Genomic DNA, 15972 nt, shown 5'->3' on the forward strand with positions numbered 1-15972 from the left:
AAAGACTTAACTTTAAATGATCTAAAATATAAAAACTTTTTTCCAATAATAAGTGAAGGATTATCCTATTTTTAAAATAGTAGTAATGCTTAATCACTTTATTAAATTTGAGAGATCTTATTTATAAAATATTAATATTTAGAAACTTTATAAGCTTTGAGATATTATAAGTATAACATATAGTAATACAAGTTAAATAGACCTTTTTGACATTACATTATGCGACTTTGACAAAATTTGAAAGTAAATTACAATTTCTAATATTGTGACAAAGTTTGGAAGTAAATTACAATTTCTTCTATTATTAATTAAAATATAATTGAAATTAAAATTATTTATTGTTTTAACTTTTAACTTTTCATCTACTTTTATATTATTATTATTATTATTATTATTGTTATTATTATTATTATACTCATATTTACAAGTAATACATAAATTGTTTAGGCACTTTAAAAGACTTAAAATTTACATGAACTATAATTTTAAAACTTTTCTCCAATAACAAGTGAAGGATTATTCTTTTATTAAAATAGTAATGCTTAAGCACTTTTTAACTTTGAGATATAAATTTATAAGTATAGCGGAGTGATTAATTGCTAACTAATTAGCAATCCCAAACTAAGACTAAATCTTAGCCATTAGATTAGAAGATCCAGTGGTTGAAATAATTCCACATGGATTATATTTTTAATTAAGAAAATTAATAAAATTAGAGGGTATTAATGTCAATTTCCTCTCATTAAAATCGTCCTAAAACTTTAAATTTGCGTAACTCTCTCGATTTAAATTATTTTTTCGCAAAAAATATATCAAATTAAAGATAATTTTATAAGGATACCAACGAGATCTCAATTGCATATGTTCCGACGACGTTCGGATGATGAAATTTGATATTTTTTATTTTAGTTTTCGTAAATGTTGATAACATATTTTTATCAACAAATACATAAAAAAATCTCAATAAAACCATGTAAAAATCTCAATAAATATGTGTTGATATTTTCTTGTACTAATGTTGATATTCTTATGTCATATTGTTGATATTTGTAATACACTATGTTGATATAAAAAAATATTCACGAAAATTATCACATGATAACATAATGACGATATTACCCTTTTGTTGATATTTTGTCAACTATTTATTGAGATTCGTAAGATTTAATCTCATTCACTCATTTTAAAATCTAAGGGGAGAGATTTGGTCTTGATTTTGAATTAGGGTGCTATAATCATTAGAATATGACCCTATAAGTATAATACTATAATTGATAGTGACACAAATTAAAATTGACTTTATTGATATTGCAATACGAGACTTTGACAAAATTTAGATATAAATTATAATTTTTTCCATTGTGATAAAGTTTGAAAGTAAATTATAACTTTTTCTAGTGTTAAACAAACATATAATTAAAATTAAAATTGAATTTAATTCGGTTATCGATTATAACCGATAATCGACTTGGAGCAAAACGTAAAACTAGTACCGAACCAATAATCGACCGGTACGGGTTTGGTTCTCGGTAATCAAATACTACCGCCACGGTGTAATGATTCGATTTAAAATAATCCATTAACTAAGGTTCTGTAGTGATGATAGTTGGTGATCGAACGATGCAATGCGGCGGTTGTTAGCTCTGCGACGCGGAGGCGGTTTCTTACAATCACTGAAGAAATCTCTGTTGAAGAACCGCGATTTGCAGGAAGCCAAAAGGCTGCATTCCGCGCTAATAACAAGTGGCTGCTTCCATCACACAAACTCCTTAGCTCCATTTCTCGTCCAATTCTACGCCGTCTCCGGCTCTCTCCGAGAAGCTCTACTCCTCTTCCACTCCCTCCCCCGCCTCCCCAGCCTCAACCTCGCCTGCAACGCCATCCTCCGCGCCCACCTCCACGCCTCTCTCTTCTCTCAGGCCATTCACTTCTTCAATCACATCGTTTCCACTCTTTCTTTTGTACCCGACAACTACACTTGCCCCCTCATCTTCACCGCCTGCTCCTCGTTATCCTCTCTCGAGGACGCCAGAAATGTGCATCGATTGATCTCCTCCGCCGCCGGATTCCACCCCAATGCGTACACCAAATGCGCTCTCATCGACATGTTTGCTAAATGCGGGAGCTTGGAGGATGCCCGCAAGGTGTTCGATGAAATGCTGCACCGAGACAGGGATTTGGCTTGTTGGACTGCTATGATATGTGGGACTATACGCCTCGGCCACGCGGACCGAGCTCTGTCACTGTTTACTGACATGATGAGGGCTGGCGGCGGCCTCCGCCCGGATATTCCTCTCGTGGCTGCTGTTCTCCCCGCGTGTGGGCGGCTGCAGGCCGCCCACACGGGGATGGCTCTGCAGGGGCTTGCTCTCAAGAGTGGCTTCCATGATGACTTATTTGTTGCTAATGCTACTATTGATATGTATTGCAAGTTGGGGGATACGGAACAGGCTCACACCGTGTTTCGCAGAATGCTTTGCAGGGATGATGTTTCTTGGGGGACGTTGATAGCTGGTTATTCGTGTAATGCGGATTACCACTTCTGTATTGAGGTCTACGCTCAGATGATGAGTTTGGGGATTTTCCCGAGTGCGGTTGTGGTGGCAAGTGTTCTTCCTGCGATTGGGAAACTGGGGTTGGCAGAAGACGGGAGAGGGATGCACGGGTTGATTTTGAAACGAGGCTTCGACTCTGATGTTGTCGTTGGAAGTGCATTGATGGAAATGTACTCTCGCTGTGGACTGATGGGAGAAATGCGGCTTCTCTTGAGTGTGTGGTCGGATTGGGATGTCATGATATGGAACTCGGCAATTAGTTCCGTTGAGGATCAGGGTTTGGGTCTCAGCATCTTTAGGAAGATGTGGGAGTCTAAATTCAAACCAAATTCCATCACTTTGATGAGCATTCTCCCAATATGTACTAAAATGGGGGCACATAAACAAGGAAAGGAGATTCATTGCTATGCTATTAGAAATGGCCTTGACATGGCTGTTTCAGTCTGCAATTCAGTTGTTGATATGTACTGTAAATGTGGATTCCTGGGAGTCGGACAGAATCTCTTTGATAGGATGGTGGAAAGGGATATCGTCTCATACAATACAATCATTTCTTCCTACGGATTCCACGGGCATGCCAAGCAAGCGCTGCTGCTCTTTGATGAGATGAAATCTCTGGCAATGAGGCCAAGTGGAGCAACTTTCGTGGGGCTCCTCTCCGCGTGCAGTCATGCAGGGCTAGTGGATGAGGGTCGCAGCCTCTATCGTTCCATGGTTGTTGACTATGGCATACAACCCAATGTGGAACACTACTCGTGTATGGTGGACCTTCTTGGCAGGGCAGGGCGGATTGGTAATGCGTGCGATTTTATCAGGGCGATGCCTGAGGAACCAAATGCTAGTGTTCTGGGGTGTTTGCTTGCTGCGTGTCGGCTCCACAACGTGGATCTTATTGGTGAAGATATTCTCGAAGATAAACTGGATGACTCTGGCTACCATATCCTTATTTCGAACATGTATGCATCGAGAAAGAGATGGAGAGATGCCTCGAGGGCTAGAGCTCTGATAAAGGAGAAAGGATTGAGAAAGAAACCGGGTAAGAGTTGGATGCAGATAGGTCACCACACTCATGTATTTGATGCTGGAGATGCTACACATTTTGAGTTTGGGATTATACAAGAAACCTTGAAAATATTATTCACAGAGATGAGGAAAGGGTATAATTTTGATAATTTGTTTGCTTGTTGAGTGGTGATATCATTTCTAACATGAATTCTATGAAGACCAAATTGTTATTGCATAGTATATAAATAGCTAAAGGTTTACTTGTAATTCTTGTGAGTAGTTTTTAAAATTTTAATGTTACTCTTATTTGTAAAATTATTCTCGTGTGAATTTCAGTAGGATATGTAAATAAACGCAATAACAAATGATATGAAATAATATTAAAAATATTAGACCATTTTGAATAATACTAGTGATAAACTTTGTGGGTTATGAATGCCCTTAAACCTCAACATAATAGTAACCACATCACCTAACTAAAATACCCAACTAATAAACATCAAATAACAACTTAAAAAGCTTCACAAATTAATATGGGCCGCTTTTAGGTGCAAAATAAGCTAGAATTTACAATTCATGTTAGTCTCAACTCAGGCCACCATGTTCAAGCACTCAGCCACCCCAAGTTTCAGTTGAAGCATCTTTTCCCTAGCCACCTGCAGCACATGAAAGGGACAAAAAAAGTAAAAAGATTAGAAGCTTTAGATTTTCTTTTATATAAGAAAACTACTACCAATAACAGCAAAACTAACGAATATGAATAAAACCTATCTATTTGCTTTCTATACAATCTTTTCAAACATATTTTCAACTATTGCAATGATTCTTGCTCCACTTGTGACAAAAACTTAATATACACCAAATTCTATATAAACTTAGCTCACCTCTTGGACAGCCATGATTCTGCTTTCAGCATCTTCAAGTTGGACATTGGTTTCTTGCTCCACTTGTGACAAAAACTTTTTATGCGCTGCTCCTGAAGTAACCGCGTACAAATTTAGCAGAGGAAAGAGTAGTTATCATAAATTTTTTGGCAATGTAAGTACTAAGTAAAACAGCATGTCGAAAGGCGCAAAAGGTTCTTATGGGAGAACATCCCAAAGACTGGATGCACGTCTATAAACAAGCTCACAAGGTCTATATTTAACAACTGCTTGACTGAAACAATCTTAATTATCTGTTGGTTGTGTTCATGGTTTGACTCATAACTATGCATTACAAGGATATGAACATATGCATAGCATGGAATAAAAATGAAGTAGCTTAAACTGGTTAAATGGAAACTGCGGCATAATTTGTCAACTCACTTAACACGTGACTTGCAAACTAAAGTAGTAGGAGTACTTGAGATTGAATATCATACTTTGCTTTTCCATTGATATTTTGAGCTCAATCTCATGCTCCTCTAGATTTGCTATTAGGCTGCCACATTCCTGGAGGTGCTGTTCAACCTCTGCGTTGAACCTTTTATGTATTCCAATCAACTGTTCCTGTTTTTCTGTACGACAAAATGCATGAACCCAAGATACATAAGAGAAACAGAACATATCTCCCAAATACTTTAAAATATCCTAGGAACTGAAATTCCAGGATGTCTTGATAGCGGACTGGCAGGGTAGTGGTCCGTGATTGATGAAATAGCATATCTGGAAATTTCTAAAGATAGAATGACATCTAAGAGCCCAGAGACTTCCTTTTACAGTGAAACTAACAAAATTGGTCTTTTTAGCTCTTGTAGTTTTGTAAATGAGATTTACTTCTTTAGTGGATGCTTAATTCTTATATGGAGCCTACACGGTGATCTATGTAATGTTAGTTAGCCAAAATGATAGCACAACTCTAGATCTATTAGTACATTTAGCCTAATCATTAGTTTATAGCTAGCAGTACTGTACTGATGCAATGACCACCAAAGCCACAGAGCCAAGAGCAGTAGACAGTCTACAAAATCACCCAGCAAAGCAGTGCTTAATTTTTACCAAAAGGTTGAGCGTGATTATTCCTATATATCCAAGTGATTTCTGTTGTGAACATAATCATCCAGCTAATCATTCTCAAAATGTTTATAATAATGTTTTCTCCTGTTACGAATTAAACTAATTCCTACTTTACACTGAATGATTTGACCCTTTGCATAGATGCATATCCTGATTTTTTGTACATATGCCGTTCCATTCGGTGGTCATTAGGCCCCATCAAGATACACTACTGACCCGTCAAAATATAATGAAAGAACAGGTAAAAGCTGTATAACTAATAGCATAATATTGATCATTCTAGTATTTTGGCAAGCTAATTATAGCTGATGCCCAGTGCAATTGGCAAGCTAAATGCTAACACGTCTTTAAACAAGCCTAACTTTCTAAGCTTCAAATATGATACACCTAAATTAACATTAATGCGTCCAAGAAGAGTAAAGTGAGACCAAGTTCCCTAGCTAAATTGAAAACACACCTTCCAATTGATCATGCATGCTAAAGCAATCACGTGAGAGTAAATGCAGTTAGGTCTAATACAGTGCATGATAGCCGAAAATATATTCATATCAGTCAACTTATTAAGCAAAGTTTCTAGAAACAGGCACCTTGAAATCTATTTTCCAGCTGTTTGCTTTTTGAATTACTCAGATTGGTCAGCTTTCCCCTGGGCACACAAAGCATCACGCTCATGAGAAAAAACCTTTGCATGCACAATCTATTATTTAAATAATTGTATAATTCTAGGATCTGAAATTCTAGAGCACTTACACATCTGTTTTAATAAGAGATTCTGCATTCTGTAATCGTAACAATATTTCCTCAACTGTAGTGCGCAAAATATCAGCAGACCTTCTGCTACTTATTGACTTCAGTTTGATTTTAATATGAGACAGAGCCACAGTAAAGAGTGCAACAGCCCTATATTTCATTAGAAGAAAAAAATGAACCGCATCAGAATAGCCCTTTCCTATATTATTATTATCTCTACTTAGCACTGACAGGAATACCTGGTCAAACCATCCTCCTGGTTCTCTTCCATGTACATTTCACTGGCATCATGTACCCCTTCTAGTTTTAGCAGAGGCAAGAAGAGATGTTACAAACACGGAAGAAATAAAGACAAATGAAATAAGGGAGCCAGCCCATGGTTGGAACTAGAAGGTCTTTTGCTAGAATTAATAACCTTTCAATGAATCTGATGCAGGACTAGATCCAATCACTCCAACATCGTTTCCATTGCCAAGACTTTTATCGGAATTATGTAGAATATTCTCAGATATGCGAATTTCAGGAGACAATTCCTCTGAGTCTTTGCAATCTGCAGTTCCACAGAATTATGCTTAACATGATAGTACATGCAAAACAGGATGGCTTGATGCTCAACATGATGTTCCATAAGGTGCACCACAACTTACGAAATCATCCAAACAACCTAACAAATTCAATAAAAGATGACACTGCACATTTTCAACACAGTCACGTTTGTGTCGAGCACAATAAACCATATCATTCAGGAAAGTGATGTAACAGATTCAGTGTTTAATCTCCAGACGGTAAAGCAAATACGTGGAACATAGATTGACCAATATACATGATACTAGGTAGAGGCAATAAACTTTACTTGATTCATCTTCAGAGCTCTCAGAATCAGTCTCATAATTTAAAGATTCGGACTGGTTATCACTGTCTTCATCAATTAAGACATTTGGTTTCACAAGGGGACTTCTCTTCAGACAATTGCCTTCTTTTTTCTTACTCTTACCATCCTTTAAGGAATACAAAGGTGCGTCAAACAATGTAATAATAATTATTTTGTTGAGAGCCACTACAATAAAAATTGTGCTGAAAGTACTTGAGGATACAGATGGTTCCGGTTGCACATCTGGTCTGCGTTTATCTGATTTTGAACTCAGAAAGCTATTAAAGTTTTGCATGCCTGTTCTATGAAATATTTTCGCAGCAGGACTTTGACCGTGAAGTTCTTGCTTACTTTTCTGCAAACTGCTATGTGACTTAATCTCGGAAGGAGTTGAAGTATTATGCACAGTGTTCTTTTTCTTTTTCAACAGGATGTCAGATATGCCATCTTTCATATTCTTATCTGAAGCTTCAACACCCATTGACAGCTCAAGATCCCTTTGGTCAGTCACTGAATGAAGAGGAAACTCAAACGAAGAGTTATTCTTGGTATCCTTTTGGGGTTGCACAGAGTTCCTTTTCTTTAGTAACAGAGAATCAGAAAGGTCTTCTTGCAGATTCTTCTTTGATGCTTCAACATCCATTGATTGCTCAAAATCTCTTTTATCAGTCATAGAATTAAGAGGAAGCTCAAATGAAGAATTATTCCTGGTAACCGATTTTGGCTGCAGTGAGTTCCTTTTTCTTTTTAACAGAAAATCAGACATGTCTTCCTGCAGAATATTCTTTGAAGCTTCGACATCCATTGACTGCTGAACATCCCTTTGATCAGTCATTGCATTGAGAGAAATCTCAAATGAAAAATTATTTTTGATACCCTTTTGTAGCTGCGGAGAGTTCCTTTTCCTTTTTAACACAGAATTACATATGTCTTCTTGCAAATTCTTCTTTGGAGCTTCGACAACCACTGGCTGATGAACATCCCTCTGATCAGTAATTGCATTAAGAGACAACTCAAATGAAGAAATATTTTTGAAACCCTTTTGTTGCTGCGGAGAGTTCCTTTTCCTTTTTAACACAGAATTACATATGTCCTCTTGCTGATTCTTCTTTGGAGCTTCGAAAACCATTGGCTTCTGAACATCCCTTTGATCAGTCATTGTATTAAGAGAAAACTTAAAGGAAGAATTATTCTTGGTACCCTTCTCTGGCTCAACATGTACATCATTTCTTCTGTCGGTGGAACTGCTAGCATTGGTAACTTTATTCTTATGCAACACTGGTTTATCCATAGCTGGTATTGATTTGCTCTTTTCCGACTGCGGTCTCTTTTCTACGATTTTATGCCTTACACCCTGATTTGTCTCAGCTCGAGAACGCATTCCCATAAATTTTTCTCCCTTGCAAGGTAAAGAACCATCCATCAAATTACCATATGATCCCTCAGATATATCTCCTTTGGATGAGAATATTCTTTTCCGTCGACACTCTTTTCTATCATTAGATTTTTCTGGTTCGCTCTTATTACCTTGTTTTCTGGTGGCTTTCCTCCGGGCTAAAGATCGAGTCACTGGCCTTGTGGAAACTTGCACTTGAGAATCACTTTCAATAGTGTCCGAATTCAGGCTTAGTTTTTCAGTAGGACACTGCTTCTTGTTCCTGTCTTGATCCGGATGCAATACCTCACACTGAAGACTGGGATGCTGTTTGTTTGGTGAAGAAACATCTCCTAAAATCTCCCACAGCTTGATCCTCAGAGATTCTCGGCCCCCAGTTTCTGTTGTCCTATCATTATTTTGTACCTGTTCTTTTTCTTGCCTAACTCCTTGTTCAATTGAACATACCTGATTCTCAACATGCTCTGCATTATTAACATTCCATTCCTCCACGGAACAGTAAGCTCTACCAGAGTTCCTCTGTTTGCATACATCAGATCCTAAGCCAGACTTAGCAGCAAAAAAGTTGAGGGAAGCTGCTGGCAAACTTGGAGTACATTCTGTGTCTAGATCTGCGACTGAATGAGGTAGCTTTGGCTTGAAAGATCTAGTGGAAACCCAAGGGGAGGCATCCTTCGGTTCAACTATCACGTGTTTTTCCACATGTGGTGAATGTCCTTCACGGCACCTGACACTATTTTTTTGGCTGCAACTTCCAATTCCAATTCCAGCAGTTTGGGCCACTGGTTCCTGGAGAGATTTTGTTTTGGCAGTGGAAATAGAATCAACAAGAACTCCTACAGACATCTTCCTGGATTGACTGCAGTAACGGTAGTTGCTACTATGACTCCGACGATCACTCATTGGCTCCTAACATGGTTAAAGAACAGAAACCAATAAGGTGAACACTATATGAGCCAACGAAAGAGCTGAACAAGCCGAGAATACAAATTCTTCAAAATAAAACGATGAGCAAAGTAACCCAAACTTAATTTCTTCCAGGAATTAAATTAATGATTTCAAAGGATGTAGATACAAGGTTCTCGAAGTGACCACTCAAAACAAGCAAAACTTCAGGCCACACATAATTCATTTACGATAGATCTCGGATTAAAGGTAGCATGCAAGATCACCTCGTGAAGATCGGTCTGTCTACCAACATCCGTTCCCATAGCTTTAAAAGAAGTTGCTTAAAATCTCAGTATTCAAAAATCAACTCCTCGATTGTTCCTATTTAGTACTTTTCTGCGAGATCCACGTAAAAAATTTATCACCAGAAAAAAAAAAAAAAAAGGAAAGAGAACTAAACAGGAAAACGCTTGTGAGTAGATTTTTGTGGAGGGGTAAATCATGAAAACTAAAATTATCAGCAGCAAGGGCTACGAAAACAGCTGCAGATATTAGAATTTTCCCCAAATTTCTAGTTCAAGTAATACCAAACAGGATCGGAGACAGTGCATCGAGACGGATAAAACAAAAATTGAATGAAAAAAAGAAAAACCGAATCATGCAGGCTTGGAGAGTAAATGAGAGGGAGGAGAACGATTTGTTACGGTCAAATCGGCCATGGCGTGCGATTCTGAAGCAAAATTTCCGGAAATACTATGTGAGTGAAATCGGTGAGAGCGAAATGGAAAAGACGAAAAGTGATGCGGCGGGAAATAACAATCCACACTTACTATGAATGTTTATTTATTGATTGTAAATTTGTAATCAAACAAATTAGCCCAATTTCAAAATAATTAAAATAAGTTTTCAGGTATTTACCTTTCTGGATATGGAAAGATTTTCAAATGTAATGCGGATGATCATGAAGCAGTCATGTGAAATGCCATTGGTGATGAATAGAAGCCATCTCTAATACTCCACTAATGAGGGACTCGTGCTTCCCTTTCTCAACAATCTTCACCACAGCTATAACATCAGCATTCTTGATCGTGGACAGCCTGTGCGCCACGACTACCGTAGTCCGGTGCACCATCACTCGATCAAGGGTCCGACTCCGCATCCAACGCGCTTGTCGCCTCGTCTTCACAATGGCCCGTGCTATGGCGATCACTGCTTCTGCCCGCCCAACAGCTGGACTCCTCGCTCGTACCCCTGCTGCAGTCCGCTGATGAAGCTGTGGGCGTTTGCTAGCTCGGCCGCGGCCATGATCTCGGCCTCCGTGGCGTTCCCTCCCTTGCCATAGGCTATGTTGTCTCTGATTGTTCCGCTGAATAGGACTGGCTCTTGGCTCACTAGCCCCATTTGCTGCCTCAGCGGTGATCATGCCTGAGTTAGGATTGTAGAATCTCTGAAGCAGGCTGATCACGTTGATTTCCCACTTCCACTCTCCCCCACCAGTGCCACTGTCTGCCAAGCCAAACCAAACCATACATTAGGCACCCAACACATAGAAAAGTAATACTCCCCCTGTCCCATTAAAAATGAAACGTTTTCTAAAATGGAAAATCTCTATCTCAACTTTTTCATCTTTGTTACTTTATTCTCTCTTCATTAACTCACAAAATAACACTATATTAAAACCCGTGTCGATTCCCAAATGTTGCATATTTAATAGGACGGAGGAAGTATTTACACTCAATGTATATATTATTATTATTAAAGTGTATTAATGTCATATTAGTATTCTTCTATTCATTACACATACTTTATATGGGGAGTGTTATATTATTAACTCAATACTTAATTGCTAACTACAACTCAATAATAGCTATTAGATATTCAAATTAAAGGTCTAGATCATCAACCACGAAATGTCAATACGATCAACAAAAAAGGTCAATAAGGCCATAGGATTAATTCCAAAAAATATCAATAGGGGTATTAATGTCAAGTTAGTTATAACTAACTTTTAAATGAAATCCCAAAACTTAAATTCATATAACATATATCAAATTAAAGATAATTTTATAAGGATTCCAACGATATACTACATGCATATGTTCCGACGTCAAAATTTGAAAAAAAAATCTAGAATTTTCGTATTTTTCGTACACAGGTTAATGTCAATGTAGCTAAGATAATATGTCAATATAAAGCATATACAATGTCAATCCTAAATTGTGTTGACATTCTCAAAGCATTGTGTTGATATTTTCGAAACACTATATTGACATTTTCATTCAAAACTCTAATTTGGAGTTTTTTTTTTTTTTATAATCTTTTTCAATTTAATTAATAAAAACGAAAATTACACGTGGAAAATTGTAGACCACGCGTTTTCTAAAATCATATAGCCTTAAATTAGTTGTAGTTAACAATTAAATAATGAGTTAGCAATTGATCACTTCCCTGCATTATACATTATCATAATTTATAAAAAATGATTTATATCTCAATTTTCAAGTATAGCATACAATCTACACCTTATAAAAGATCATTTTTTAACAAAATTTAGTTTCTATAAAAATGAAAATAGATAAAGATGGGGATGTAGATTAAGAAAACAGTTTTTGTAATTTAAAATGTGAATTGTTTTTTTTATAAAACAAGAGACTTATATGATAGATATATACCTTGGCCGAATGAATTGTGAGTGTCTGTGAAGATTGTGATATTAGGCCTAGTAGGGTAGTTGAAGGTGATATGAGTTAGCTCAATTTCCCCCTTAAGATTGTTTAAGATGTCACCAGATTCCTCACTAGGATCAATGATTGATCTTCTGTCTAGAATGCCAAATATGGAAGCAGTTGCGCTCTTGGCCTTGCTGGAGTCGGGCACAAACGTGCTCGATTGGGACACCGCCACAGCCGCTATGGTTATAGCGAAGAAAACCTGCACAAACACGGAACATTTTCACTAACAAATATACACGAAACACAAGTTTGCACCGCGCAGAACTTGCACGAAACACATCTGCAAAAGTAGTTTTTCCGGCCTCAACGAGCCGAGCTCCTGCATAGAACGCTGTGGCGTAGGCGAAGTAAAACAAGGCTAGAGATAGCCCAAAACCAGCGCCACTAATCAATCCTTGCCTTATCCCCTTCTTCACTGCTCCTGTACACTTTTTCCTGTATATTTCCATAATCTTCTCCTCTGCACAAAACGAGCCACGGTTCTTATTGTTCCGACTGCATCTGTAGCCACTTGACTTGCTTCTTCATACATCACCTACAACACACAAGCAAGACCTATAATGTTGAAAGAAATAGAGACACAGAGATATTTCTTTCTTGATGAAGTAGGTTGTACCTTAGCATCAGAGGTGAATCCCATCATGAATCTGAGTTGGACATATCCATTGAGAGCAATGAGAGGCACCAATCAAAGAGAGCTGCCAACAAGCACAGCAGGCTATAACAAGCCCCACAATTGCAGAGGAAAGATCTTGTACAATCTGTGCTAAAGCATCACCAACTAGAGCTCCAATTGTAGCTACATCACCCGATAGCCTCGCCCCAATCACTCCACTTGAGTTCTCAGCCTTATCAAACCAACCAACCTCCATGTTCACCACCTTCTCAAAACACATAATCCTTATCCTCTTGATCAGCCTGCAGCCGGCTAAGCCAAAGAAGTAACTCCGCACTGGATATACAATCAACGAAACCACACCTAGACCCACAAACATGATCGCCCACAACTTGGAGTCCCGTCTCATCTCATGAGGCGGCTCGTAGAACGTCTTGATCACAAGAGACAATAAAATTCCAAATAATGGGACTATTGCCCCATTTACAATTGCAGCCAACAAAGCTGGAACCTCAGGCTTATTAAGGGCGACCAGCCGTGTCAATGGAACCCCATGATGCTTATTGTTGTCAGAAGTGAGCTCTAAATCCTTCATGGAGACACCCACCCCTCTTGATATAGAGTTGTGGCTTCTACTTCTGAACGCGGTGGATCTCGGGCTCATCTGAATGGCGAATGTTTCCTTCTGGCGCGCTTGCATGCTATACTTTGACTCCTCAACGGCCTCATCTTCCTGATAACGCGCTTCTTGTAGCCATACGAGCTTAGAATATGCACCTACCGGATCCTCCAGCAGCTCTGCGTGGGTGCCTGCATTAACATTATGACATATAAAGATAAAATTATATCCTAAATAGCTGCTTATTTTTAAGAAGCTGGTAAAATAAGATATACAATTGAAACTTATAAATGCTAACTTAGATCAATGTGATACATAAGCAGAAGATAAAAGAGTGTGAAGTGAAGCTAAATACCTTTCTCAACAATCTTTCCTTTGTGAATGACTGCAATCAAGTTAGCATTCCTAACTGTGGTTTGACGATGTGCAACTATGACGGTTGTTCTGTTAACCATAATCTTATCAAGCGCCTCCTGGACTAGTCTCTCCGACTCTGCATCTAGTGCACTCGTTGCCTCGTCCAAAAGCAAAATCCGAGGATCTTTAAGAATCGCTCTGGCTATAGCAATCCTCTGCTTCTGCCCTCCTGAAAGCTGATCTCCCTGCTCACCAACTGAAGTATCCAATCCCTACCCACACAAACATATTTAGCATTCAAGATTGGATTAAGCCTATTAAATAGTTGAGTGAAAAAAGTTACCTGTGGCAACTTATCAATGAATTTAGCAGCATTGGCGAGCTCAGTCGCGCCTCTGATCTCTTCATCAGTCGCACCATCCTTTCCATATGAAATGTTGTCCCTGATGGTTCCCATGAACAACACCGGCTCCTGGCTGACGAGGCCGATTTTAGACCTGATCCACTTGAGCTGGAAGTCTCCGAGGTTAATCCCATCAATCAAAACCTGACCACTCTGTGGGTCATAGAATCTCTGGATGAGAGTAATGACGGTGGACTTGCCACTCCCAGTATGGCCGACCAAGGCGGCAGTTGTGGCCTGAGGGATGCTAAGAGAGAAATGAGTGAAGATGTGGTCAGTTGGCCTGGCTGGATAGGGGAAGCAGACATCTCTTAGCTCTATATCCTCTGCAATGTCGCTCAAGATCTTCCCACTGGTGCCGAATGGATCAATCTTCGGCTTCCTGTCAATGGTGTTCAACATCTTGTAGGCTGCGGCTCGACCCTTGGCAAATGCTGTCATGCATGGAGAAGCTTGCCCCAGAGAGCTGCCACAGGATTAGGAATGAGCAAATGAAATGTCTAAAATGAGTTTGCACAATGAGACACTCACAGTGAGGCAGTTAAAACTGCAACAATGACAGTGAAGACTTCTCCCCCGGAGTGACCCTTTTCGAAGATCATCTTGGCGCCATACCAGACAGCCAAGCCGTAGCTGCAGAACATCATCGACATCACGCTTCCCATGCCTAGCCCCGTCGCTAGGCTCTGCTTCACAAGCATCCTCAACACACTTGGTGTACTCATTCACAGCCCTCTTCTCTCCTGTATACGACGCAACCTATCCACACCACACACACTCAATTAATCAAATCTGACTCTCTATGAAAATAGTGATGTGCATAACAAGTAAGGCACTGACAGTTGTGATGGCGCGTATGGTTTTGTCGACCACAACGGCAGCTGCAGCGTACGCGTTCTGAGCACGAGACGCCATCCTGGTGACAATTTGAGACATAACCCCGGCAGGAGGAGAGCATGACCAGCGTGAGAAGCCATTCTTTGGTGAAGGCAATCAGGAACCCTCCAAAGAATGTTGCCATTAACTGCACAAGCTTTCCCACCTTCTCTCCAACGGCGTCTTGAATGAGAAGCGCGTCGCCAGACATCCTCCCCACCACCACTTCTCCGCTCTCAACCTCCTGGTCGAAGAAGGCGATGTCTTGGCGCAGAATGCTTTTTAGATACAGACATCTCATCCGAGCAGCTTGCCTCTCTCCGCTCATCATCCAACACGCCACCTCTGACCATTTTGGTTTATATTATTTGAAGTTGTAAACTTGTAAGCGTTAAATAGAGAGACTTACGGAGAAATGCAGCAGCTTGTGGGTGTGCGGGCGGGCGAAGGCGTCGGTCATCTGGCCGAAGAGCAAGGCCATGAGAGGCGGGTTCATGCCGTTGCCAATGGCGGCTATGGTTCCGACCAACATGAGGAGCTTGTCGAGCCTGTCTGCGCAAACAAACAGTTTGTAGAATGGAACCACACCGCCCTCTGCCAATGCCTCCTTTTCTCCACCCATTTTTCACTTAAATTATCAGATTTACATGCAATATATATACAAGCAAAGCAATACCATAAATTAATTCTACGCAATTTGTAGCCCAATTGAGCACTAAAAAATTAAGTCAAGTGGTAGTTGATGTATATTAAATCATACAGCTGCACATGAAATGCTTAATGCATAAACCTAGGACAAGAATCACTTCAGAGGCACACCTTACTTGCCTCTTTATGTTTCTGCATCTTCTTCTAATACTAATAACTATAGGTTTGCACCAATAATTAATGAATTATTAATATATAT

At 39.2% G+C, this 15972-nt stretch overlaps 2 protein-coding genes and 1 pseudogene across 3 annotated transcripts; 1 reads left to right on the plus strand and 2 right to left on the minus strand.

Moving 5' to 3' along the window:
• The first annotated feature begins 1596 nt into the window (after positions 1-1596).
• Positions 1597-3889, plus strand: LOC125221141 (pentatricopeptide repeat-containing protein At3g16610-like). Its single transcript, XM_048123265.2, has one exon. The coding sequence runs from the start codon at positions 1626-1628 to the stop codon at positions 3741-3743; it is 2118 nt and encodes a 705-aa protein (XP_047979222.1). The 5' UTR covers positions 1597-1625; the 3' UTR covers positions 3744-3889.
• A 106-nt stretch (positions 3890-3995) lies between these two features.
• LOC125221140 (uncharacterized) lies at positions 3996-9858 on the minus strand. 2 transcript variants are annotated; one of them, XM_089062382.1, is made up of 10 exons: positions 9747-9858; positions 7402-9483; positions 7161-7296; positions 6723-6857; positions 6547-6607; positions 6308-6457; positions 6145-6203; positions 4924-5058; positions 4445-4536; positions 3996-4216 (listed from the first exon to the last, which is right to left on the minus strand). In XM_089062382.1, exons 1-10 carry the CDS (start codon positions 9783-9785, stop codon positions 4151-4153), a joined length of 2955 nt encoding a protein of 984 aa, XP_088918508.1. In that variant the 5' UTR covers positions 9786-9858; the 3' UTR covers positions 3996-4150. The 2 variants fall into 2 exon arrangements, with proteins under 2 accessions (XP_088918508.1, XP_088918507.1); XM_089062381.1 differs by having other exon boundaries at positions 7161-9483.
• Positions 9859-10421: 563 nt separating this feature from the next.
• LOC125223116 (ABC transporter B family member 21-like) lies at positions 10422-15687 on the minus strand (annotated as a pseudogene).
• Positions 15688-15972: the final 285 nt, after the last annotated feature.

The sequence above is a fragment of the Salvia hispanica genome, chromosome 1 (genome assembly GCF_029641045.1).
Source record: "Salvia hispanica isolate PSC_SH4W2 chromosome 1, Shi_PSC_v1, whole genome shotgun sequence".
NCBI lineage: Eukaryota > Viridiplantae > Streptophyta > Magnoliopsida > Lamiales > Lamiaceae > Salvia > Salvia hispanica.